Below are 27,311 nucleotides of genomic sequence, written 5' to 3' on the forward strand. Positions count from 1 at the left end.
TTCTAGGTATGGTGACAAACTTTTGGATTTCAGAGAAAGAATGGTGTTTATAGCTAATTCTTCATACTTTGTCCCTCTAACTCAGCGGTTCTCAACCTGTGGGTCGCGACCCCTTTGTGGGTCGAACGACCCTTTCACAGGAGTCGCCTAAAACCATTGGAAAATACATATATAATTACATACTGTTTTTGTGATTAATCACTATGCTTTAATTATGTTCAATTTGTAACAATGAAAATACATCCTGCATATCAGATATTTACATTACGATTCATAACAGTAGCAAAATTACAGTTATAAAGTAGCAACAAAAATAATTTTATGGTTGGGGGTCACCACAACATGAGGAACTGTATCAAAGGGCCGCGGCATTAGGAAGGTTGAGAACCACTGCTCTAACTCCTCACAAGGGTTTCTTAACCTCTGATAAAAAACAAAATAGCACCCCGGCCGGGTAGCTCAGTTAGTTAGAGCATCGTCCCAATACACCAAGTTTGTGGGTCTGATCTCTCGTCAGGGCACAAAGAAGCAGCGAACAGTGAATGCATAAATAAGTGGAACAACAAATTGGTGTTTCTCTCTCTCTCTCTCAAATCAATAAATTAAAAACAATGGGAAGGGCTTTGGGAGCTAGGAAGTATGTACACTCAAGGAATAGGCTCTTACTAATTTGAGGGGTCCTGAGTGAAAAGGGACCCGCTCCTCTTCCCGATGCTTCATTTTCTACTCTTTCTCAGACTCCTGCAGTATGTAAGGAAGTTGAACAAGATACTCGCAGAGTTCCTTTTCAACTCTAAGATCTTGTACCTCTTCTCTCTCCCTTCCTAAGCACCACGCTACATGTGGTAGCTTTTTCCACTTGAAATGTCCCCTCTCTCTACCTCCACCACAAAAATATCTCTATGCGGCTAAATCTTAGCCATTTTTCAAGCCCGACTCAACTGCTACCTCTTCCATAAATATGGCCTTTGTGCCAGAGCTGAGAGGAATTCACCTTTCTCCCACTCCCACAGCACATTACCTGTCCTCTCTTATGGAAAGCAGCCCACTCTATTCTTTAATTGTAGCATGCAGTCATTCAGTACATTTTGTCCAACGGGAAAGTTAGTTATTACCAACAGTTGCCAAGTTCTAAATATACTTATGTAATCTCAAACATACTTTTAAAATCATAAAATACATAGTCATTTTTAGAATCTTTTAGGCTTTGAGCCATCATAGCAGATGTCTTAAAAATTATAGATCCCAAATTCTCCCATTAACTATTATGTGAGGAGTATGCCCAACCACACAATGAAGAAAAAACAGACAAGAATTATATTCTCCTTTTTAAAACAATTGCCTTTTGTACTGTAAAATAAAATCCCTCTGGAAAGTATTATTGATCTTTTGGGGGCTAAAATTTCAAACAAGCACTGAAAGATGCTCTGGTTACACAGCATGCATACTGATCTGAATCATAAGATTTACACTAAAGGCATTAATTCTGAGTAGCTTACCGCAAACATGCCATGCCACAGCCCAGCATCCTTCTTAAAGTCTAAAACATTTACTACTGTTTCTCCTGAAATAGAAAAAAAGGTGGGCGGGGGGAGGGGGGGGGGGAGAAGCAAGGAAGTCATCTTTAGTGTTAAGTAGCAAAATCATGTTACTTGCCTCTATTGAACCCCTGGTTTGGTATTTCTATAGAGATCACTAAAAGCTCTGAGTCTTTTGGTTACTGGAGGATCTCCTCAAATTGGCTGGGGGACTGATCCTAGAGTGACATGGCCATGGAAGAGACAATGAGTTCCAAACTCCTTATGACTTAGATACTATCTTCTGAGAGGGAATCCTTTTTTCCTAATCATATAAGGAACTTTGAAAGTTTCACACACATATAAAAATTAGAATTCCTAGAGAGAAAATTTGATACATATATATCTATATATTATATCTATACACACACACATATACTTCTAAGCATCCTACAGAATACACTTTTGTGTTCTGATTTGTGCTTTTTGGTAACTGACTTTCTTTGACTCCAAATGTACTGCTGATAGCAACTTTATACACTTGGGAAGATGGAGATACCTGACATTCTGCAGCTAATAATAAACAGGTGGTTTTAATTAGTTTTCTATTTCTGTGCTCTAGAAATCATAGTTCACATACTTGGTTTGCCCAGAATTTTAGTTCCTTTAAATTGCAGCATATTTGTGAAAAAGAAGAAAGCCAAAGCAAGCCAAGAATGTGTCTTAAAACATTTCACTCTGAACTTGGTCATTAACTGGAATCCAATCACTGAGCACCCTGCTCCTAGTCACATCACATGTATCTGAAGCTCACAATGAGGGCAGTCATGGGATGAAGTCTGACCTTCAGAATAATTGCAGGCCTGGGACAGAGCTTGGCAGTGAGACAACATTGCAAGGCGGGACACCGTAACTCCCATTACACTCCCTTCTTTGCTTGTTTTATACTAGAAAACAAAAACACAAAGAAACAAAAATATAAGAAACACAATAAAATGGGTCATTTCAAATGACAGAACTGGAATCCTAAAACAAAAGGATAAAGCCAGGATAATGGGCTGAATTTAACATGCTTCATATGAACATTTGAGGCTGTGCCCTTGGGCCTCAAATTCTAATCACACAAAGATAGGATTGGAAATGGCAAAGCTCAAGAAAAGTATGTGTGAACAATCCTTCAAAGTTTAATTAGTCACAAGTGTGAAGTGGCTGTTAAAGAAGCTAAAACAAACAAGCGACTTGAGCTGCATTGAAGGAGCACAGTATCAAGCCCAGGGCAAGCACAGCACTGCAGAGCTAAAGTGCACAAGAAGCTCTGCTTGGGAGGGAGACCTACAAATGGCCTGTTCACTCCTACAAATCAATTAACTATAATTTTGCTTTTACCTCAATGCTCCAGCTATGTCCCCTCCTCATTTCTCCAGTCTCTTGCACCTGAGCCCCACTCCCTCCCAGCAACACAAAAATACCTCTGCGTTTCTTTGTCAGGAAATCATTTCTTAAAACTCTGTACTTCTCCAAGTCTTTTGTAACTTTCTTACATGGCAGGGATCAATTTCTTTGCTGTGTATTTACATTAAATGTGTATTTACGTTAAAAATAATTAGAATAGAAAGCCACTATAAGACATTTTACAAGCCAAAAGATGGAAATCTAACAAAGTAGGAGGATCTCCTAATATTAAAACTGCAAAAAAGTTAGTTTAAGTTTGTAAGATAGCATCTGAAGCCAAAGAAAAAGCCAGAATGTATGTTCCAATCTCAGGACTTACCTCGATGTACGCTGGCTCACTGCCAGCAGGTGAGATGTGGGGCTGCCAGTCTTTAGGAGGCTTTGAAAGGTACTTGGAATCTGTTACAACCCATTTGAGCCGGGGCCAACCTAAATCAAACCCCAAATAAAAATTGAATTGCCTAAGCCATACGGGAAGGAATTCACATTGAACTGGTCGTTTTAAACATCAAGAGACCAAATCAAGGTCATTTTATAATCAGTACAATATGTTAGTTTTTAGTGACACATCAGTAGACATTTATACCTTCTTTCAAAAGTACAATTGTTCCACATGCTCATTCCAGGCCTTGACATTACCTCAACAACTGGGAGGTCCATTTGGCAGTGGAAGTCCACTGAGGTTAGTGGTCTATCCTCTGTCTCTACATGTAGCATTTAACTTTAATGAACAGAGTGGTAGCTTTTTCCAACCATCAGCATAAAGGTTAAGGGTGTGGGCTGTGGAATCAGATTTGGGTTCAAATCGCTGCTCTGCCATTTATTAGCTGTGACTTTGGGCAAGTTACTTAACCTCTCTGTGTCTCAGTTTCCTCACCTGTAAAATGGGGATAATAATGGTACCTACTTCATAAGATTGTGAGAATAAGAAAATATATTTTAAGTACTTAGCTATTATTAAATTAAAACACTAATTAAAGCACTCAGCTTTAACTTTTAACAGATAATTCAGATACAAATATTACTAACCTTTAAACTGTACAATCTCTCCATTCTGTGTTTTTGGCAGCCCCTTTAGACAAACTTCACTGGTGAGAGCTAAGGCAATACCACAGCTTCCTAGCAAGAAGCCAATCTGCTGCCCTCCAGCATCCTGTGGAGAAGAGATTGTGAGCACACTCATACCCAAAGCCTAACACTTAGCAATGCTCTGGCACTTGTGTGATAACATTCATGGAACCCCACTGATATCTGGCAACTCAAAAATCTAGTGACAATATGTTCTTCCAAATAGTTTGAAACATACAATGATTTCCTGAAGGCAAATAAAATATCTTGTGAATCTGACATTGCTAATGAATTCTACCAGCCAAATGTGACCATTTTATTCAAAGGTCAACAATGCTCCTCTTTTAGATTAAAGTCAAGCAATTAAATAAATGCTAACACGGTTAAGTTGTCTTGACCTAGCCACACCCCAAATCCAAAAGCAAAGCAAGTCAGGTTAGAACAAAATAAATAATGTATATGAACATCAAACGTCCAAATTTACAATGAAAGTGAATGAATAGCTATACCCAAATACATATACTTATTATATTTTAAAAGAGGTAGATATAGTCTAAAAATTTTCATTAAAATGTTATCTTAAAAGTATCATTATGAAATCACACAAACACTGTCAACTTAGTATAAGAACAACCCTATGACTTCCTGAACAATCTAAATATACTATATCCATCAACCAGAGTTTTAGAGATGTTACCAATTTGTTTTTTTATTCCTTTAAGAAAATAATCTTTTTCTTGTAAATTCACACTCTCCACCATATTTGTCTTTATCATCAACTCTCAATAATAAACATGAGAAAATTAAGGTTCAACAGCTCGTGGAAAAATCATTTTGTTAACCTTGGAAATTTGCCACATATGCTTCATTTTAGTTGGGTTGATTTGTTATTAATGTAAAATCCTATGCCATAGAGTAGCAACATGCCATCACTGCACCACCCTTCAACTTCATGGAAATCCTAGGTCATATGATACAATTAAACCAAATCCTTTTACAAAAGGTCTTACCTATTGTAACTGGATAAATGTAGATTATAGTCTCTGAAGCAAGGGTGGTAATTGTTGAAAAGTCAAGTATGTCCCCTTGATTTTTAAGTGATATACAATACTATATAATACTATAAATACTCTATCTTGGTTAAAGACATGTTATTTGCATGAAAGTTACAAATATTAATAATTTTTATATAACTTTCATGTTTTTAAAAAGTGAAATTTAGTACTTAAGAAAGCAGATGTTTCTAATGTCATGACCAAGTCAATGGATCCAAGAACCCAATGACCACCATGTCACACAGACTACTAGTTCATTCTTTTTTTAAATTTAGCAATGTTACCTTTCTGGTAAGAGGTACCTCTATAGGCACTGGAATTACTTCCGCCAGGAGACATCCATAAAAAGCCACCATAAACATGACTGGATCATTGTTGGGGTAAACCAGGGCTACCTAAAATGCATAATGACATTCAATAACAGAGGAATAAAAACAGACTAAGGCTTTCAATGTCACTCTGTAAGATATACATTTAAATATAAAACATCTATCATGCACACAACAAAACTAATTAATAGCCTAAGGAAATTAAGTTATTGAGAAGGATGCACAAATCTAAAAAGACCTCTGTCATTCCTATGATTATACTAGACACATTTTGGGAACTATATTGCAATTCATCATCATCCTAAGATTTTTCACTTAATTCTATTGGTGATTTAGCAGTAAACACTCACCTTAAGTAGTAAGTTAATTACTTATGAAACCTAAGCCAATTTACTTAAGTGCAAAGCTAAAGCAATAAAATAAATGTAACAATTTAGAGACCAGCATATTAAAGCATAAGCCTTACATCTCTCACAGAGAGCTATAAGCATCGAGGCTCTTACTCTTTGACAAATTCATTGCATTAATTCTTACTCACTGAGCCAACAATGCAAGTATTCTAGCATGAAAGGCATTTGGTAATAGGTATAAGCAACACTGGCAGAAACTATTATGGATATAAAGTTCATTCATTTACAAAAGATAAACAGTAAAACTTCTATAATGTGTTCCAACCTGTGATCTCACCTGTAATATGTCACAGGGATAACCAACTCTTCCTAATACTCAAGAAATGAAAAAACACAGACGTCACTACCATTTTGGAGTTTTGTTACTTGGCTCAGATATTTATAAATTAACATCTGAAGCTTAATTATGTCACTGGACTCTTGTTTTTCCTTCTTTTGCTTTCAAATTATCTAAACTCACTCTCAAGGTAAGTTCAATTCTTTCTTTCCTTTTTTTAATTAAAAAAAATTTTAATAAATTTCAATTCAAACCTTCAAGAGTTCTAAAAAAATACAAACTCCACAAGACATGTAAGTAACGCATTTTCTTCCTGCACACAAATGCTTAGGCCAGTGGTCGGCAAACCGTGGCTCGCGAGCCACATGCGGCTCTTTGGCCCCTTGAGTGTGGCTCTTCCACAAAATACCACGTGCGGGGTGCACGTACAGTGCGATTGAAACTTCGTGGCCCAGGCGCAGAAGTCGGTTTTCGGTCTGAGTGAGTCTATTTTGAAGAAATGGCGTTAGGAGAAGTGGGGGGTGTCGGTAGGGCATCTCTAGGGCGACAGGCGGGCTGGGGGATAGGAGCGCGGGGGAGGCGCGCCCGATTCATGCACGAGCTGAGGACGGGAGAGTCGGAAGGGGTCGACCTCAGCGAACGTACCTCAATCAGATTGAGGGCGTTTTTAGCAAAGGCCAGCTTAGGAGTACCCTAATTAAGTTAATAACAATGTACCTACCTATATAGTTTAAGTTTAAAAAATTTGGCTCTCAAAAGAAATTTCAATCGTTGTACTGTTGATATTTGGCTCTGTTGACTAATGAGTTTGCCGACCACTGGCCTAGGCTGTCAGGAGAGACAGAAGTACCTTCTTAGGGCTCAGTGAGGACTAGGAAACACTCATATGCCATATTTGTAAGTAGAAGCCATCCTTTAGGTGTTCTTTGCCACAATGCAAAAATATTTTCAAAGGCTAGTTTAGGAGATTCTATAATCATGAGTCTCCTAAAAGCAAGTCTGTTGAATAGCTAGTGTTTCATTCTACAAATTCTAACTGAAAAGTAATGTTTGGTTTTAAAAAGTAATCATATTTACAAATTTATTAATAGGAAAAAACCTTCAAAAATTAAAAAAGATTAATGTCACCTCTAATTAAAGAAGAAATTAAATGATGCCAATTTGCTTCTTCTTAGAAGTAGCAATGAGTCTCCCTTCCTTTCTACATAAAACCACAGAAAATTGCTTTAAAAATTTTATGGGACTTTTTTTTATAATCCTCACCCAAGGATATGTTTGTTTGTTTTTTATTGATTTTTAGAGAAATAGAAACATCAATGAGAAACATCGATTGGTTGCCTCCCATATGTGCCCCAACTCAGGACTGAACTGTAACCTAGATATGTACCCTGACTGGGAACAGAACCCACAACCTTTTTTTTTTTTTTTGTGGATGGGTTGATGCTCCAACCAACTGACCCACCCGGTCAGGGCGATGGGACATTTTTGAAAGAAAAAAAAAAAATCAAAGTAAACTTTATTGCTATCTTTGTTATCTGAACATTGAAATATTTACTTCCAGAAAGACTCAGGTGTCCCAACCTTTATTAGCTCCTGAAGAGTTTGCTGATTATGCAGCTACAGAAAGGGACATGTGAATTTCCTTCAATTGATGAAGGTAAGAAATATTGCCTGGCATTGGACCAACCTGGGTTGGCAACAAGCCATTTTCATTTCCTAAGAATAAAAGTTACATAAATTATGCTGTTGTATATTAAAAATCCAGAATGTGTATGTTCAAAAGCAATAAAACACCACCTCCCTAAAACCAAAAAACAAACTGAAATTACCCTGTCTGCAGGTTTTAATACAGGTTCATTTTTGGTCCCCAGTTTATTAAGCAGTGTATAGGCCAACTTTAAACTTCTGCTCCACAACTTTCCTGGAAAAAGAAAAGAAAACAGTCATAGAGAAAACCACAGGCACACCCCCTGCCACCACCCCTACCCCTAGCACACCCACACCTTTCTTCCCTCTCAGAGAAACATCCCCTAAACTCTCAGGGTCTCCACGAGACTTGCAACCAGGGGAGCAATAGGTGGTGGCAGCTCATCCCGGGCTAACCGCCCGAACCTCTCTCCAAGGCCCCCTTTTCTCCGACTTTCCAGTGAGCCGACAGTAGCCCCACCCTTCGTTCTCTTCTGTCAAGCTCTCTTCTGTCAATGTGACTCTTACTTGTCAGTGAGTCCACACAGCCCCGCAGGGCTCACTTTCCTATAACAGTTCTAGAAAGCCAAAGCAGCCCCATTTGCTCTCTCCAGGTGCTTCTTCTACCCTAAGCACTTCCTTGTTTCACTGTCCCCAGCTTTAAAAAAATTCTCTCTCTCTCTCTCTCTCTTTCAAAAAAAAAAAAAAAGAAAGAAAAAAAAAAGAGAGACAAAGAGAGAGAAAAAACCACAGGCCTACCTCATCAAGAGGGCATTCAGTTCCTAAGCACATATAATAAGACAATGGCCCCTTCCAAATGACACATCAGACAAGCATGGCCTCCAACAGAGAGCTCCTCCCCCCCAACAAATGTTTTGTTATTCACACTCGTTTATGAAAAGCAAGTCCTGCCTCCAAACAGCAACAACAAAATACAGCACTGGAAGCTCATTCAGGTTTAGATCATTTTTGAAATTATTATTTTTTTAATATGTTTGTATTGATTTCAGAGAGAGGAAGGGAGAAGGAGAGAGAAATAGAAACATCATTGATGAGAGAGAATGATTGATCAGCTGCCTCCTCACAACCCCTACTGGGGATCTAGCCCGAAACTTGGGCACGGTCTCTGACTAGAAATCAAACTGTGACCTCCTGGTTCATGGGTCGATACTCAATTTTCTGAAGTAATCTGACTATCTTTAAAAACAGTCTGATGAGAGCTGATCACACTTCAAGGCAAGGAAATAATTGCTTATCACAAGACTGAAAATCAGAAGACTATACCATTCTAAGCTTTTTCTGAAGAACCATTTACAAACATGGCATTAGATACTTGAAGTAATTGCAAAGCAAAAATGTGACTCATAATTTAGCACTTCATATTACTGTATTTCAGTGAAAACAGATAGTAAAATGAAAAAAACTATGTGAAACATCGATATACTCAAAGATATGAAATAAACATGAAGAGATTTAGCCAGCTAACTGCTTTCTTTAAGGGTTATATGGATGAAATTAATATACAGCTTCTGAAATGAATGCTAAAATCTGTTTGGGAGTGGAAAACCTATTCTCCCTTCTTCATGCTTCCTTCCTTCAACCATCCTTAGAAATTCTTACTTATATTATGGAACAAGTAAAAGACAAATCGTATTATTTCAACAGATATGTTAGTTTTATTTTACATCCAACACATTCAGAGGGGCATCTAAGGTTGAAACTCATATCAATTTCCACAATTCTTTAAATAAAAACAAATTTAGGTCTATGGACAAATGTGCTCTGATTGTGAAGGGAAAAAGGAATCTGTCTGAATAAACTAGTGCAAAATCTCACAGTCCAGGTTAAACCTACTCTTCTTGTTATTTTTTCCCCCCACTCTTCTTGTTATTAAAAAAAGTTCTTTTTAAAGAATTTATAAAAGAAAAATAACTTACTTTAAAAAGGTATTTACAAAAGAAATAGAAAACTTTAGCTAGGATGCAAAACTAAATGGAAAAGTACTGCTTCTTTGTTTCTTATAGAATTCTGTGCCTAATATAAGCAAGAGGCAGGATGAAGTAAATGACAAAGATCTAAAGAGTAATCAATTTCAACTTCTGGCTAAAACTATATGGTTTTTACCATACACCATTAATCCTGCCCAAATGTCTTCCTAAAATCCTCTCAATGTCAGAAAACATCAGTGGATGCACAAAGTCTCTTCTTTTTTGCTCTACTATTTATTTATTATTTTTTTAAACAGTGCTACCCTTCTTTTTTTAATATATTTTTATTTATTTCAGAGAGGAAGGGAAATGAAGAGAGAGAGAGAAACATCAATGATGACAGAGAATCATTGATTGGCTGCCTCCTGCATTGAGGGATTGAGCCCGCAACCCAGGCTTGTGCCCTTGACTGGAATCGAACCCGGGACCCTTCAGTCCTCAGGCTGACACTCTATTCACTGAGCAAAAACCAGCTAGGGCTCTTTTAAAAATAAGCTGCCTTGAAAATGTCAGGTTAGCAAATTAAAATATTTGGTAATAGCTGTACTTAGAACTTAGGATCCTATGAAAATAAAAGATCTACTGAAACACAACGACCAGCAACTGCGAAATACCAAGATAAAAACCCCAGCCATGATCATCTGGAGAATTACTAGGAGAAAAGGAAGGAGCTGGAACCTTGAAAACTCACCGTACGTGAGAGTGTAAACTGGCTTCCCTGTCACATCCAGTGCGGTCAGACAGGGGCACTTTGCTTGCGTGGTGCCCCAGCGCTGCAGGGCAGATTCCAGAGCAGGAGGCCAGTTACAGATGACTCCTAGGGGCTCCCCCTTCACAGGGGTCATCTGCCGTCCCTCCGGCTTGGGCTGGTTAGGGTCTGGCTGAGGTACTGAAACAACAGAAATGAGATCTGCTGTAAGTACACATACCAACCAACACAACTTAGGTCACTAATCCCAAATACATTTCCCCTTTCCTTTCATCTTTATCTAGTTTGAACTCACTCTGAGAAAAGAAAGGACACTGTTAGAAGTGGTAATCCATAAACTGGGCCTTAATTCGCTTTCCCACATAATTGTAAAATCATATTTAATTTAATTTAATTTTATGCAACAAGCAAATTCTGAGCCTGACAAAGCAAATCACTGAACACACAGAAAAGCATAAAGAATAAATTTCCTTTTAGTAATTTCATAATTTTTAGTGAACTTGTTTTTAAATCTTTCATTTGTGTCCAGTGTCAGAGAGCCAAGTTCCATTTTACCAGGTAACATTCAATGAAAAGGGACTAATGGTGAGTCAGGAAAACCAAGTTGACACTCACTTTTTACTAGTGTGACCTTAGGCAAACTGAGTTACCTGAGTCTTGTTTTTCCTCATCTGTAAAATGGGGACAGTAACAATTATACCACAGGGTCAGTATCAGACTCAAACCAATAATGGGCATGCATGCTTCTTCCATGGCCAATCCCTTTGCCTCATGGTGAACTTGTACTCATCCCTCTTAAGATGCAGCTAAACTAGTGCATTTCCTGGGAAACCATCTCCCGCCATTTCTTCCTCAGTGCTCCCACACCATGTGGTAGTCCACCCTTACTAAAGCACTGAGGCTCCTCAAGGGCTTCTGATACTGAACACGTTTTTTCTTACTTCTCATAGTGCCTACTATAAAATGCTCAATCAATTTTAATTAACTTGAACTGAATCAGCGGTTCTCAACCTGTGGGTCGCGACCCCTTTGGCGGTCGAACGACCCTTTCACAGGGGTCGCCTAAGACCATCTTGTATATCAGATATTTACATTACGATTCATAACAGTAGCAACGAAAATAATTTTATGGTTGGGTCACAACATGAGAAACTGTATTTAAAGGGCCAGAAGGTTGAGAATCACTGCTCTAGATTATTAACATAAACATTCCAGAAACTGGCAGTGAAATATATTTCATATTCTTTCATATAAATAAAACGAAAGTCTTCAATTTTTCTGCAATAAACAAGTATTATTCAAATAATAAAAAGCAAAAAAAATCCTATATATTCACAACAGGAAAGATAATTTATACATGGAATAAAAAATTAAGTATTTACTGAGTACCAATTATATAAACAGGATGTGATAAACAGTGAGAAAGTAAATACTGCATCTGTTATTCTTTGACAAACATTTATTTTTCCTAATGCTATGTGTAAGGAATACAGAGTCTATGCCCTCCAGGAGTATCTAGAACACAATGCGGACACACACACACACACAGAGCTAAGTCAACATGAGCAGTGTATGACAGGTATGTATAGAGATGGCAGGCGGGAGAGGGCCACATTGCCCAGCTTAGGGGGTGGGATCCCTCACCTGTAGGAGGTAATGCCTGGGCTGAGTCTTAAAGGAAGGTTAGGAGTTAGCTAGGTGAATGGGAGGTAAGAGAAGCAGCACACAAGGGACAATGAACAGAATGGGCAACAGGTATTAGATGGGCAATTGGAATATGAAATAAATTATATTTTATAGCTCAACTTAATGACAGATTTGAGAAGCTCACTAAATCACTGTCCTTCTACTCTGTATATTTCCAGACCCTAAACTGTCAGATTAAGTAAAAAGAAGAATGTGGATGAAGCTAAGTAAATGGTTTTGGTTTTGCAAACCGACTACATTTGGCAGGCAGTCGTCTGGTGATAAAAGTCTGTACACTGTTGCCGTCCACTAGGCCTCAATGCAGACCTCAGGGCACACTCTTTCAGACTGCCAAAAACATAGGGGTATCTCTTTTCCAAAGGTATTCCCTTTTTTTTTTTTTTTTTTTACAGAGGAAGGAAGAGGGATAGAGAATTAGAAACATCGATCACCTGCCTCCTGCACCCCCCCCCCCCCCCCCACCGGGGATGTGCCCGCAACCAAGGTACATGCCCTTGACCGGAATCGAACCTGGGACCCTTCAGTCTGCAGGCTGACGCTCTATCAACTGAGCCAAACTGGTCAGGGCTCCAAAGGTATTCTTATTCAAATAAACAACTGTTGCCTATTTATAACTAGTGACAAGCTGTTGGTTCTATTCTGACAATGAAAATTGTTTCAGTATGATTTCTATTAAACCTTGACCTTCATTTGCCTGGTCAATACACAAAGCTAAAATGACTGGTGAGGTTATTATTGGCATGAGCACCTTGGACATCAGTGCACTGAGAAAGATCCCCTTAGCTCAATGAGTTCACTGACCCTTACAGAAACAAAAGTTCATCTTAACCTCATGTGCCAGGTTGCTTGTTGCTTCCTGCTGCATAAAATGGGTGCAGACCAGATCTAGGCTACTCATGCGCCGATTTCCAGTAACAGGTCTGATGTGGTCAAAGCCTACTATTAGTCTCAGGATGTAGAAATGGAGTACAAAGCTACCAGGGCTTAGTTCTTTTGACAAAAGCTTTTGTTAGGTAGATCTATTTGTCACCTACTTCAGTAATTATCAAATGGTCACTCCTGGTTCATCTATGCCCCCAAGGTGTTCCCCTCCCAATCCTTCCTACACATCATATGATTTCATCCACAATTTTTTTAAATTACTGAATGAATAAATCACTGACTATCACCACTTCCTCTATGAAGCTTCCCCTAACCATATGGATGCAACTGATTTCTTTCCTTCTCAAACTACCTGTATTAGTTGATACATATTTAATGGCTAAACTCAGTTCTCACATGTATGTATTTCCAACAGGTCTAAATTGTAAACAACATAATGAAAGAAGGAAGTTGACTGTATTTGGATTACCTTTTTCACCATCTACCACATTATCTTTTTTTTTGTATAATATATTTTTTATTGATTTTAAAGAAAGGAAGGGAGAGGGAGAGAGAGAATCATTGGTCGGCTGCCTCCTGCACGCCCTCTACTGAGAATCAAGTCTGCAACCTGTCATGTGCCCTAACCAGGAATTGAACCATCACCTCTTGGTTCACGGGTTGATGCTCAACCACTGAGCCACACCAGCTGGCTTAACACGTTCTTTTTTTATTTTTACTCTTTTATATTTTTCTCCTTTATTGATTAAGGTATTACATATGTGTCCTTATCCCTCCTCCCCACCTCCTACCCATGCCCTCACCACCCTGGTGTCTGTGTCCATTGGTTAGGCTTATATGCATGCCCACGTTATCTTAAAGAAAGCAGACATATATATGTGTTGACTGGCTGATTTAACAAAAAGGTCTGTTGTATCAAAAAGACTGGGCAAACTTTTGAGTCTGACATTAGTATTCTAGGATAATGCCAAATATAAATAATTTTTCAAATAATGTATTTGGGAAAGTTCCAAATTTCAAAGAGCATATTTTCAAGGATAGTTCAATGCTCCATAGTTATCTCTTTGCTTTTCTCTCCCTGCCCTCCCTTCCTATTTTTCATCTGAGATCTAAAATATAAATTATCCTTAGGGGAAAAGAGCAGAAAACTATAAACTCGTTCAACCCAAAATGATGCCTTGCTTATCCTTAAATCCTATAGTACCTGACATGTAGTAATTGCTTAAGAAATGTTTGTTTATGGTACTAGTACTACTACCTTCCACAATTTCTTCAGAGTCATCCACAAAAAATTCTTTTAAGGGAGGCCTTTTGGGTCGTTTCAGAGTGTTGAGAAGCTGTTGGATTTTTGTGGATACTCTGCTACTGACCGGAACACCTATAAGGGAAAAAGCAGTAAGTTAAAATTAATTGATTTCAGGGATATTTTAGTTCATCAATTCTCTCAGGAGTTTTTATTTCTAATGATTTTTGGCCTTTTCCCACAGTCTCATCCTATTTCAACTGGGACAAATAAATAGAAATATGTCCATGACAAGTTTTGACAAATTGAAGAATAAATATGGTGCTATTATTAATATATTGCTTAAAGATTTCACCTACTCTCCCTTTTCTCTTATGGCATTCTTTTCTTTTTACATATTAAATTTTTTGTCCAAAGTATCTTTTGAGAGTACAGACTAAGTCTGAACAAGTGTCAGTGTGGCCACAGTGCAGGCTGCTGAACAGAGTGTGCTCAGGATGACTTGTGTTACTGCAGTTCTACTCCATAAAAACTCCCTACCATCAGCTGTATCCATAAGGCTGGACCTGTTGGATCCTTTGTGCATGCCTTTAACTATCCCGGAGGGGGGCAGATCAATATTTGCTGGGCGTATTGAGGAGGATGATGATGAAGAGGTAGTTGTAGTGACGTCAGGGGGAGCAGAAAAATTCTCTAAGAGGGGAGAAAACAAAATTTAGAATTATATTACATTCGCAGTAAAATAAAGAATTTTTAAATCTTTTTGTTTGTTTTGTTTTGCTTTGTTTTTAGCAAGGAAGAAAACTATGGGAATGAGCTCTTGCAAAACAACCTGTGAAATCAAATTCTACCAGCAAGATATAATGAGAGCGCAACAGGTTAAACCAGGGCTTATGAGCTTTCCCAAATTATTAAAAAAAAACTCGAGAAGTCTTAGTAAGATCAAATCCTCTAACAAATATTACTCAAAAACATGCTTTTCTATGTAGAAAGACTAGTAGGGAACCAATATTACATAAAAATAATCCTAAATAAGATAAAAATTATAAATGACTTCAAAATGAAACCAAGTGAGTATGATTATAGAGCTACTAATATTCTAGTCTGTTGAGCATTTCTTCATATTTATGTTGGTTTATCTGTAATATTTCTTCTTCCATTGAAGACAGAAATAGTATCTTGAGAATGGGTCAGATCACTCGAGTTTCCAGATGAAGAAAAACAGATAGGTCTACTTTTAATTTTTATTAATCGACCCATAGGTAACTTGAATCTATTAGTTACAGACCAGGTTCTTCCCTTGCTGTAAGCATGGTTAGTGTTACTGTACTCTGCTTCATGTATGGTTTCTAAATATAAAGGAACTGAATGACATAAATTGGAAGAGAGTCATTCAACAGGGATGTGTTACAAAAAAGTAGAAGAAGAAAACATCTGGAGAAGTAAAAAAATGAAATTAGAAAAAGTAAAATATACAATTCACAAGAATAGTAAAAAGCCACTCAAAACTATAAACAGGGAAAAAATAATAATACAAATAATTTCTAAAATCAATTCGAAAGTAAGGTCTCTATGTCCCAAACGTCTATAATTACTAGTTTAATAGTTTTCAAAGTTTTAAATATAGTACTAACTATAAATAAATAAATAATAAATATAGTACTAGCACAAGTATATTGCAGTAAATCTCTTCTGTAGGATAGTGTGGTAACACGTGTTAAAAACCTGCATTTTTATTATAGAAATACATCCTAAAGACATAATCAGACAACTGCACAAAGTTCTGTGTTCATGAATGTTCACCCCAACACTTTTTATATTAGCAAAAAAATGTATAATACTTAAATGTCCAAGATTGGGGAACGGCTAAATAAACCAGGACATAGCCATACAGTGGCATATTTTGAAACCATAAAAAATAATAGTATAATTCTATATTAATGATATAATAGATGTTTGTGATAAGAAAAGCTGATTATGAATGTTGTTTAGTGCAATTTCATTTTAGTAAAAATAAAACCTACATATTTGTATGCAAATAAAGTCTAGAAGGATATATGATAAAGTAATAACACTAAAGTGTTATCCATGGAAAAGTAGGTTTCTAAATTATTTTATTTTTCTTTTATCAGTATTTTCACATTTTTCTATCGAAACGTTAATTATTTCTTTTAAAGCAAACATGCAAAAGGTAATAATGTTAGATAAAATTGTTCTCTTTTAGACCAATGTGAAAATAAAACCTGACCCATCAGGACTGTTGCTGCCTCTTCCAAATAGAAGAGGCGGTGAGACGCTCACCTGTAGCTGCTTTGGGAGGTCCCGTGAGTTACAGGGCAGGGTTAAGAGTGCAGGACAAATCAGTGCTATTGGCACTTGGCTTTTAAATGTAGTCAATCATACCCTCAAGTAGCTATTGTCGTTAAAAATTATTGGTTCGAATTAAAATTTTTCCAAGTTTTTCTTTTTATTTAATAAAATAATACAGGTGTAATCTCCCTCCTGGGAGAATACCCACACCTTCCCGCTCCCCTTTACTTTTCTCTCTCTTAAGCTCCAAGGACCCTTTTCTTTTGCCCTGTAACTTTCTAAATAAGTTTCCTCTTATACATTGAAAAAATAAAATAACAATATATATATAAGGTGATAAAAAGGTCACTGGTAAGAAAATTAAGACACTGATTGTCTAGAAAAAAGAGAAAAGTATAACACATAATATGATGTTCATATACTTCACTTAGTGTGTGTACCAACCAATTAAGCAAAAGCAGAGAACTGAGCTGTATCTTTGTTTGCAGATGTCACAAACTCTTTAGAAACACACACAAAAGAACATAAAGCAGAGCCAAGCAAAAGCTACATACACACCATACAGGTGCATAGGCAACACGTAGCAGCTCACAGAGTCCCATCCTCGGGCTGCACACTTCAGTTGTAGCAATAACACAGCAGCAAGGACCATAAATCCAGTCTTCACGCTAAAGACAAAGGGCCTGACTGAAACTCAGGTTCAGTGGTTTTTGTCTGAGAGAATGTAGATAATAATCCTGGGAAAAATCTAAGATGTTAATATTTTAACACCTTCGATCAAATGGAATATTCTTCAATAGGGATAAACCCTTGCTAAGACTGGTGTTATATCTTGCAGCTTGAGTATTGCTTATGGAAATAGCTATGGCTTCAGGTGGGCAATACTATGCACAAAAATGCAGACAAATGTATTGCTGGTGTTCCCTTCTTTGCTTCATTAACTGCCATGTTCTTTCTGATTCTACTTTTTAGGCCACTCTGAAAAACCTAATACAGATCATGAACTCTTTTCTGAATACTGGGAGCCAAATGGTATATGATTTGGGCTTCTTGGGTAGACCCAGCTCCTACCTATTCGAGTATTGGCAAATACATCAGCTAGAGACCCACTGGTTCCTTTGACCTCTCCATGGGACAGCGTAGAAGATGCGGATGAAGAAGTGGACGATCCCTGAATTGAGCGGTTGATCCAGGACTCCGCATTCTGTAAGCTCTGTTGTAAGGCAGCAGAGAGCGCAGCTTGGCGTCTCAGAGAGCCCTCATCCTCAGAGGCCGAAGACGTGTCTGTGTGGAATTAGAAAAAAAGTTGTTCTCGATCCTGCCTAGAACAGAGACCTTTCACTTTTTGCTCATTGATCATACATTCAATTTTGACACCAGCAAAACATTCGCATTCTTAAGGTAAACTAATATGGCAAGCTTCTCCAGAATCACAAGGAAAGGTCTATGGACCAAAGCCTGTAAAAATAAAAGTCTAAATCTATAGGTAACTTTAAGTTATTTTCTAAAAACCCATTTAGAACATTTAAACTTCACTATTTTTCTGATCTGCGTTTAATCAATATCTATGTTCTTTGGCTTATCTTACTTATGTTCAAATAATTCTGAAGTGCTCAATCTCTTAATGATAGAGCCCTATGATCAGATGCTACACTGATTTCAACAAGTACTTTTTTTTTAAATGAATGTTTACTGAGTTATGTTCATCTCAGTGGGTTATATGTTTTATTTATTTATTTTTAAATATTTATTTTATTGACTTTTTACAGAGAGGAAAGGTGAGGGACAGAGAGTTAGAAACATCGACCAGCTGCCTCCTGCACACCTCCTACTGGGGATGTGCCCGCAACCAAGGTACATGCCCTTGACCAGAATCGAACCTGGTAGCTTTCAGTCCACAGGCCGATGCTCTATCCACTGAGCCAAACCGGTTAGGGCTCAACAAGTACTTATTAATTAATGTTTACTTAAAAGGAAATAATCTTGATAGGGAGATATAAAAACTTATTTTAATTAACAACAACTTAAGTGTCAGTGAGAGGCTGGGGAACTGATGTGGAATAAGAAACAATGCTTAGCCTCAAGGCATTCGTGGTTTCAGCAGAAAAAGACAGCTGGTCACTTGGCACAGGTAAGCGTTCCAAACATGACAGGAGGGGCATTGATCTGTGTTTCTCTCCTTAATTCTCAGAGGAGAACTGTGAGAAATTCACTGATATCTGTATTTAGCCTGGCCCTGACTTGAGAAAAATAAGGCCTAAATTAGAAAAGCATGTTGAAAAGAAAAAAAAAAAATCAACCAAATATAGGATAGCCAAGGGCAGCAGAAGTCAGGGATTTGTTCCAGGGCTCCAAGCTGATGAGGCACACAAATTGAGGGGCATTTGGTCTGATGTGAGACAAACCCTTTAAATGATTTTAGAGGTTATAATTTATGGCCTGTGGATTGAATTTCATTCATTTTTTAAAAAATTAAATGTTATGTGATTAGTCCTGTTGAGTTCTTTCCTATAATTCAGGTGAAACTGTAGGTCCATGTTCTACTTTGGCTCAAAGAAGTAAAGAGATAACATTGCAAGTACCGACAATGGAAATATGAACCACAAAAGACTAATTTAATCTAGAAGTCAAATTCTGCAAGTCCAGAGCAAGAGAGAAAGTTTATCCTTGCTTTCTGCTCTGGACTACCTCCAAATTATTACCTCATATTGAAGGAGATATGAGGCCCAAGACTGTTTTGTTTTGTGGTGTGTGTTTTTTACAATGTACTACATAGTCACTATACATGCCAGGAACTATATCAGGTTCGGGGGACCTTGAGATGTACGAGTTCTTATGAGACAGGAAGGGCCCTGAAAAGGCTTACAGTCTAGCACATGAGAGACACACAGCCCCAGACTGTTCCACAGGAATACAACAGATGCTAAGAAATGGGGTAAGCAAAGGGTTTCACTCCAGGGGCACCAATCCAGTTGGGATTTCAAGGACTTCTATGTAAATGAAGCAAAGACTTTGAGGAGATAAGGGGCAACAGGTGAGGCTGGAGAGGTAGACAGTGACCAGACCTCAAAGTGATAAACAACGAGGTTCTTTAAAGGGCAAAGAGATCTATAATGCAAAAGGAGGATTAAAGGAAAATATAAAGAAACGTAATAGCATCTGTCATGTTTTAAGGAAAGCATTTTGCATAACTTCCAGAAATTATTCTAACATTTCAGCTGTACCTTGGGAGACAGATTTCTATCTTTGCAAATATGCTAAAGAAAAGGGGGGAGGGGGGCTGGGACAGGTGAACCTGACCCTTAGAATAAAGTATTTTTAGGGTACAGATAATAGATCTCTAGATCCCATAAACTCCACTAGATACTGAGGCTATCTTCATTGAATCATTTATTTTAATCTGTATAAGTCTAAAATCAGAATAACCCAATTTTCAAAAGATAGTAAAGGCAGTATTTTCATGATTAAGTTTATGGAAAACTGGCTTATGTTTCTATATTGAATTAATTATGTAATTAGGTATATTGTTTCAATTCAATTTCCTCATTGGCCTGCAGTCCTCCTCAGAGTGTTTAGTGACCACAACTGTAGGCGGCTTGGCATAGTTTAGTGGGGAAAACATGGCTCTGGTGTCGGTCTTCCATGTGATCTCTGGGGTCCACCCTTACTAGCTTTGTGACATGTGGGTAAAATTACCCATCCGAGAAGCCTGGCTGTTCAGCCATCCAATAAATACTACTAAGCACTTCACTAGTTTGATCGATATAAAAAGATGAGCAATTAGTTATGAGAAGCAAAAAGTTGGGGAGAAAGAAGCGCCGGGTAGAGGGAAAGCTGGGAAGGGACAGAAACAATCTTTGAAGATCTGAAAGAAATTAGACCTGCTGCAGCACAGGATGCAAAATCGGTAGTGAAGAAAGATGAGGGTGGACAGTGAACAGCACTCGGTTGCTAAGGGCAGTGTAAGACGTGCTAAGATAACTGGCTTTTACGCGAACTGCAGTGGTAGGCCAATGAAATGAGTCCATATCCAGAAAGCAGCCCCAGCAGTGACAGCACAATAGCAGGTGGAAAATACACATTAGGTCTCCTTTTCCTCCCAGAATAACCCACCCTATGTTACCTCACACGAAATGTAAGCACTTCTCTGAGACTGTATCTTTTTAAAAATAAAAACGAGCTCCCTTAAATATTTATGTTTCCCTGGCTGGTGTTGCTCAGTTGGTTGAGCATCGTCCTTGCACCAAAAGCTTGTTGGTTTGATTCCTGGTCAAGGTACATGCTCAAGGTTTGGGGCTTAATCCCCAGTAGGGGGCATGCAGGAGGCAGCTGATTGATGTTCTCTCTCCCTCTCCCTCACCCTCCCACTCTCTCTAAAAGTCAATTAAAATATATTTATACTAGAGGCCTGGTGCATGAAATTCATGCACTCGGGAGCGGGGGGGGGGAGAGGCCCTCAGCCCGGCCTGCACCCTCTTGCAGCCCAAGAGCCCTTGGGGAATGTCTGACTGATGGCTTAGGGGAGCAGGCCTAAGCTGGCAGTCAGACATCCTTAGCACTGCCGCGGAGGCGGGAGAGGCTGCGCTCGCCAGCTATGAACCGGGTTTCTAGCTGAGCAGCACTCCCCCTGTGGGAGCACACTGACCACCAGGGGGCAGCTCCTACGTTGAGCATCTGCCCCTTGGTGGTCAGTGTGTGTCATAGTGACCGGTCATTCCACTGTTCGGTTGATCAACAATCCTGTCACCCAGAAAATTGCAATGAATTAATAGAAATTCAGGGAAGATTAAATGAATATTAATAGAAATAAAGCTATCATTTCCCCATTGATTCTGCTCTGGTTGAACATGAACTCACAAATGTTTATCTGTTATAACTAAAGTCCCTTATCTAAGCTCTTGTATATGATGAGTACATCTACACAACACAAGACAATTTTGAAAACATAGTTTGCCCTTCAGTTTATAACTGATATGATTTTAACACAGCATCATTTTTTAAAAAATATATATTTTATTGATTTTTTTTAAAGAGAGGAAGGGAGAGGGATAGAGAGTTAGAAACATCGATGAGAGAAACATCGATCAGCTGCCTCCTGCACACCCCCTACCGGGGATGAGCCCGCAACCCAGGTACATGCACTTGACTGGAATTGAACCCAGGACCCTTCAGTCCGCAGACCGATGCTCTATCCACTGAGCCAAACTGGTTAGGGCTTAACACAGCATCATTTAATACTGATCACCAGAAGTCTAACCTCCATTTATAACCAATTAGGAAACGAACATTCTAAGGAAAGAAAAGCCCTGAGTTTACTAACTGTTCTTAACTACTGTAGCACTTTCAGTCTTTAGCCATGTGTGGAAATGACTTCCCTCTTCTTGGTGGAAAATATATTTATTATATCTAAAAGTGTTTATTAATTAATAAATTGAATTTATAAATTGAATTTAAACACCCACCATATCCACTCCACTCCTGAGAGATGAAAGCAAACCTATACAAGGACTTGTACATAGATGTTCATAGGAATTTTATTTGTAACTAGAGGCCCGGTGCACAAAAATTTGTGCACTCGGGGGGGGGGGGGTCCCTCGGCCCGGCCTATGCCCTCTTGCAGTCTGGGACCCCTAGGAGGATGTCCACCTGCTGGCTTAGGCCCGCTCCCTGGGGGATCGGGCCCAAGCTGGCAGTCAGACATCCCTCTGGCAGCCTGGCAGCCCTCAGGGGATGTCCACTTACCAGTAGGGAGCAGACCTAAGCTGCAGTTGGACATCCTTAGTGTTGCTAAGGAGGCAGGAGAGGCTCCCGCCACCACCACTGTGCTGGCAGCCATCAGCCTGGCTTATGGCCGAGCAGAGCTCCCCCTGTGGGAGCACACTGATCACCAGGGGGCAGCTCCTGCATTGAGCATCTGCCCCCTGGTGGTCAGTGTGTGTCATAGTGACCAGTCATTCCCAGTCATTCTGCTATTAGGGTCAATTTGCATATTACCCTTTTATTATATAGGATAGAGGCCTGGTGCACGGGTGGAGGCCAGCTGGTTTGCCCTAAAGGGTGTCCCGGATAGGGTGGGGGTCCCCACTGGGGTGCCTGGCCAGCCTGGGTGAGGGGCTGAGGGCTGTTTGCAGGCTGGTCAAGCCCCTTTTAGGGTGGGGGGTCCCCACTGGGGTCCCTGGCCAGTCTGGGTGAGGGGCTGAGGGCTGTTTTCAGGCTGGCCAAGCCCCCCCCCCCCCCCAGGGCATCAGAAGCTCCCAGCCTCTCCTTTTTTTCTTTTCTTTTTTTATTCTGGGATTTATTTACCTTTTATAATTGAAACTTTGTAGCCTTGAGAGGAGCTCAGAGCCGGCCAGGGCGGGCAGGAGGGAAGCTTGGCTTCCTCTATTGCCAGGGGCAACCCAAGCCTCCTGTTTGCTCCAGCTCCATGGCCACGGCCTGCTGAAAGCAGGTATCTGGGGTTTATTTACCTTCTATAATTGAAACTTTGTTGCTCTGAGTGGAGCTCAGAGCTGGGCTGTGGCAGGCGGGAAGCTTGGCTTCCTCCATCATTGGGGCAACCAAGCCTCCTGCTTGCTCCAGCTCCGTGGCTGCCAGCCGCCATCTTGGTTGGGTTAATTTGCATATAGTCGCTCTGATTGGCTGGTGGGCATGGCTTAAGGTGCAGTGAAGGTACGGTCAATTTGCATGTTTGTCTTTTATTAGTGTAGATAACTAAAAATAGGAAACAGTCCAGCTGGCATGGCTCAGTGGTTGAGCATTGACCTGTGAACCAGGAGGTCACAGTTCGATTCTTAGTCAGGAAATGTCCCCAGGTTGTGCATTCAATGCCCCGTGTGGGGCATGCAGGCAGCAGCCAATCAATGATTTTTCTCTCATCATTGATGTTTCTCTCTCTCTCGCTCTCTCTCTCTCCCTATCCCTTCTTCTCTGAAATCAATAAAAAAAATTTTAAAAAATGGAAACAACCCAAATATCCATCAACAACTGAATGAGTAAATTGTGGTGTATGTATATGATGGGATACTAATCAACAGCAAAAAGGAATAAACTACAGTACTGATACACACAAAGTGAATGAATCTCAAAATAATTACACTGAGTAAAAGAAGCCAAACCTTCCCCCCAAATCCCCATAAAGAAGTACAACTGTATGATTCTATTTATATAAAATTCTAGAAAATACAGACTAATGTAGTGATAGAACACAGATCAGCGGTTACCTCACAAGGATGGGTAGAGGGGGTTACAAAGGGATCATGAAGAAACTTGGGGGGCTTGTTTATCTTAATCGTGGTGATGACTTCATGTGTTTCTGGGCCAGAAATATTCTTTAACTATGTGCTGTTTACATCTATTATAATTTAGTAAAGCTATAAAAACTAATTTTTTTTTTTAATATATTTTATTGATTTTTTACAGAGAGGAAGAGAGAGAGATAGAGAGTTAGAAACATCGATGGGAGAGAAACATCGATCAGCTGCCTCCTGCACATCCCCTACTGGGGATGTGCCCGCAACCCAGGTACATGCCCTTGACCGGAATCGAACCTGGGACCCTCCAGTCCGCAGGCCGACGCTCTATCCACTGAGCCAAACCGGTTTTGGCCTATAAAAACTAATTTTAAAAATTGTGAAACTGACACCTTGGTGAGAGAATGGCAATCTGGAAGTCAGTCTACACAACCTGAGGCAAAGAAAGTTTCTCTGTAGGCAAGGAAAAAGTTTAAAGTTTAGGGAAAAATTTTTAGAAACCCAAGAGGAGACAGCCTAGGAGTAAAAATATATATGGAAGAGAAAATGAAAAGGTTAATTCTGGAAGCAGGCCAATCTGAAACTACCATGGGCAACAATCCTGAGCAACTTAATTGAGCGCCAAACCCAAAGTGGGTGCATGCTGATTCACCAGACAAGTGTTAGGGAGACTTTCAGAACTACCGAAGGGATTTTCACATCCCACAATAATCTGTCTCTGCACAGAGAGCTGGCTGGGACTGAAAATCACTACCAAGAGCCTAATTAATTAGCAAGAGGTCCATGAGGTGCCTGACCATTAAAATCCAAACTGGGATACTTCTGAGAAAAGGTGCACTTGCTATAAATAATTACTCCAGGGTCATTTTTCTAGATATTTCTCCATATCTATGAAAAAAAGTTTATAAAACTAATCAATATTACAAATAATAGTAGGTGACAGATCCCCCCCCCACTTACTGCCTATTTGAAAGTTAGACCAAAACATGCAATTGTTAGAGCTCCAAAATTACCAGAAAATATTTACTGACAATATGGTAGAATGAGAGGCAATATACCAAGTGGTTTAGAAAATGGGCTTTAAAAGTCTGACTGATCTGGACTTCAATCTCAGCTCTGCCACTAAGAGCTGTTCTTAGGGGTCTTTTTTTTTTTTTGTCCCAGACCTGCTGGAGTAGAAGGAGCCTCACATCTGGGCTCAGGGGAAGTGGAGGAGGAGGCCATGGGCTTTTAGAACTCAACAATACCAGTAATTAGCATAATCTAATCACTTTGCGCTTTGTGTCTCTTAAAGTTGTCTTTGCTGTGTATACAAATTACCCCCCAACTCAGAGGCTTAAAAACCGTTTTCAGTCATTTATTGCTCAGTTTTGCTCTGGTGGGTATGGTTAATCTGTTTCCTGTGCTAAATTGCTAGGGTGCTGAGTGGCTGCTGGAGTACACAGGACAGCCTCCCCTATCTGGGGCCTTGGTGCTGGCTGCAGGCTGGGGTGCTTTGGTTCACCTCCATATGGCCTCTCCCTGAGGCAGGAGAGAAGAAACCAGGAAAATTCCTTGGCAAGTGGAATGGGGATCCTGAGACAGATAGCTGAACAAACTGACCTAGCAATTTACAGCCAGATACAGAAGATCACCAGGGCAGAAAGCCCCAGGTGCTTAGCAACGGGCAAAACTGGCACAGCCCCGGCCTGCAGGGTGGCCTTTCCTCCCCTAATCATGCGGTGGAGACCCTCTGACCTTTCCTCCTTAGAGATAATATCTAGGCCTTAATTTTATTTCAGCTCCAGGCCCAGAAAAGCAGCAAAACCTGATGGATGGGGATGCCAGGACCGGCAATGACTAACTGTTACAACTGGCCCTGAGGAGGGCCAGCCACACTGTGTAGGTTCTTGACTTCGTGCAGGAAAAAGTTCACAACATGAGTCCAGGTAAATTTTAAAGGACGTTCATTATAGCTGAGGACAGTGAAACAAGGAAGAGCTGGAACAATGAGCCTAGGCTGGGCTGCTTTGGCTCACTAAGGAGTCAGAGAAAAGGGGCCCTTGGGGACAGGTTCAGGGGTTTGCCCGGATGAACTGCTACCATTCATTGCTGACCTGATTACAAACCTTATGAGGTCCCTTAGAGTTTAGGGGATGCATGCCTGTGGGGGAAGAAGGGGGTGGGGGAGGCGTGGGTGTGCTCTGTTCTTAGGGGTCTTAATTCTTCTGTTTGTTGTTCTTCTATGAATTCTCTCTCACGGTGAGTGTTTCTATTTTTGGATGGTTTGCTCACATTCAGTGGGTCTATAGCTGTGGGAATCCCAAGCTCCTAAGCCGAGGTTGCGTGTGTGCCAGAGGGTTATGACCAGCCTTTATGTTAGTTCTCAGCAGATCAGATACAACGGTGAAACTTAAATCCTGTACCCACTGACCACAAGTACTTAGGGAAGGTGCCTGCCTCTATCATCCCAAGGCCAGGTACAAGTCAAGCTTTCATGACAACATCTTCTTTTGCTGGCAGTTTAACTTTTTCAAACTCATTCTTCTGGTGGAGATATAAGCTTCCAACCTTATATAGGTCCAAGGTTTTATCTTTTCTACCCCTTATGGTAACTAAAACTTAGATCCCTACTTTACTGCCTCCCTTCTCCCGGGGGAGCCAAGTGTTCCCCATCTCACCCTTCTGATTTTCGGTATCTTTCTCTCTCTTGCTCCTGTATGTTATTTAAAATGAAGCTGGTTTTATTTTATCTAGCACTTCTAAAGGTATGTTTTCTTCCCCCAATTTCTAGGAGTTTTCAGGTTATCTAATTGATTACACAGCTAGAAACAGAAGTTAGGCAATTTATAGAACCTCTGAACCTGTTTTCTCATCTGTAAAATGGGATAGAGGATCATCGAGAGAACTGAAAATGGAAAAAAAAAAAGTTAAGTACTTTAGCCCTTTCACTAGTATACAAAGGGTACATAATAAATGGTAACTATGAAATTACTTTTATTGGCAAAACTTAAATTTTACAATTAGCTATTGAAATCAATGAATTCAATCTGTTCGAGTGGGTTTTTATTGTGCTTTGGGTTAAAGAATATTGAGTTTTACTAGCTTCCCAAGTAATTGTGAACTGTTGCTGGTAACCCTTACTAATAATGAAAGTATGCTATTAAAATGATCCAAATTTATTAGAGCATATTTACAGAGGTCTGATTTGCCTGCTCTGTTTATCATGTGGTTTTGAACAAATTAAAATATTTAGAAAAAAGCTCCCCAAGTTGGTAATTCTGACCGGTTATCTCTTTTAAGTTCAAATTAATTGACTGATGTGTATTTTGGGCTATCTGTTCTCATAAGGCAATAGTTATTCAATTTGTTTAGAATAATCCCCATCCCAGTACCATGCACACATTAATATCTATTAAGTAAAGAAAGATTTCCCAAGCATGAGGCAT

At 39.5% G+C, this 27,311-nt stretch overlaps 1 protein-coding gene across 9 annotated transcripts in view; it reads right to left on the reverse strand.

Moving 5' to 3' along the window:
- DIP2B (disco interacting protein 2 homolog B) overlaps window positions 1-27,311 on the reverse strand; it is a 231,165-nt gene that overhangs the window by 48,701 nt on the left and 155,153 nt on the right. For 8 of the 9 annotated variants that reach the window (XR_004965843.1, XM_036297858.1, XM_036297860.1 and 5 more), the window contains 10 exons: window positions 17,705-17,917; window positions 14,864-15,016; window positions 14,336-14,458; window positions 10,474-10,671; window positions 7,938-8,029; window positions 5,377-5,487; window positions 3,999-4,122; window positions 3,289-3,398; window positions 2,362-2,464; window positions 1,500-1,564 (listed from right to left, as the gene is read on the reverse strand). Coding sequence is in view for 8 of the 9 variants with exons in the window: in XM_036297858.1 (XP_036153751.1) it covers window positions 1,500-1,564; window positions 2,362-2,464; window positions 3,289-3,398; window positions 3,999-4,122; window positions 5,377-5,487; window positions 7,938-8,029; window positions 10,474-10,671; window positions 14,336-14,458; window positions 14,864-15,016; window positions 17,705-17,917 (1,292 nt within the window). In the remaining variant the exon portion in view is untranslated. The remainder of the gene's footprint in view (window positions 1-1,499; window positions 1,565-2,361; window positions 2,465-3,288; window positions 3,399-3,998; window positions 4,123-5,376; window positions 5,488-7,937; window positions 8,030-10,473; window positions 10,672-14,335; window positions 14,459-14,863; window positions 15,017-17,704; window positions 17,918-27,311) is intronic. The other variant, XM_036297859.1, reaches the window with a different exon arrangement.

Source organism: Myotis myotis, unplaced genomic scaffold, assembly GCF_014108235.1.
Source record: "Myotis myotis isolate mMyoMyo1 unplaced genomic scaffold, mMyoMyo1.p scaffold_m19_p_3, whole genome shotgun sequence".
Classification (NCBI taxonomy): domain Eukaryota; kingdom Metazoa; phylum Chordata; class Mammalia; order Chiroptera; family Vespertilionidae; genus Myotis; species Myotis myotis.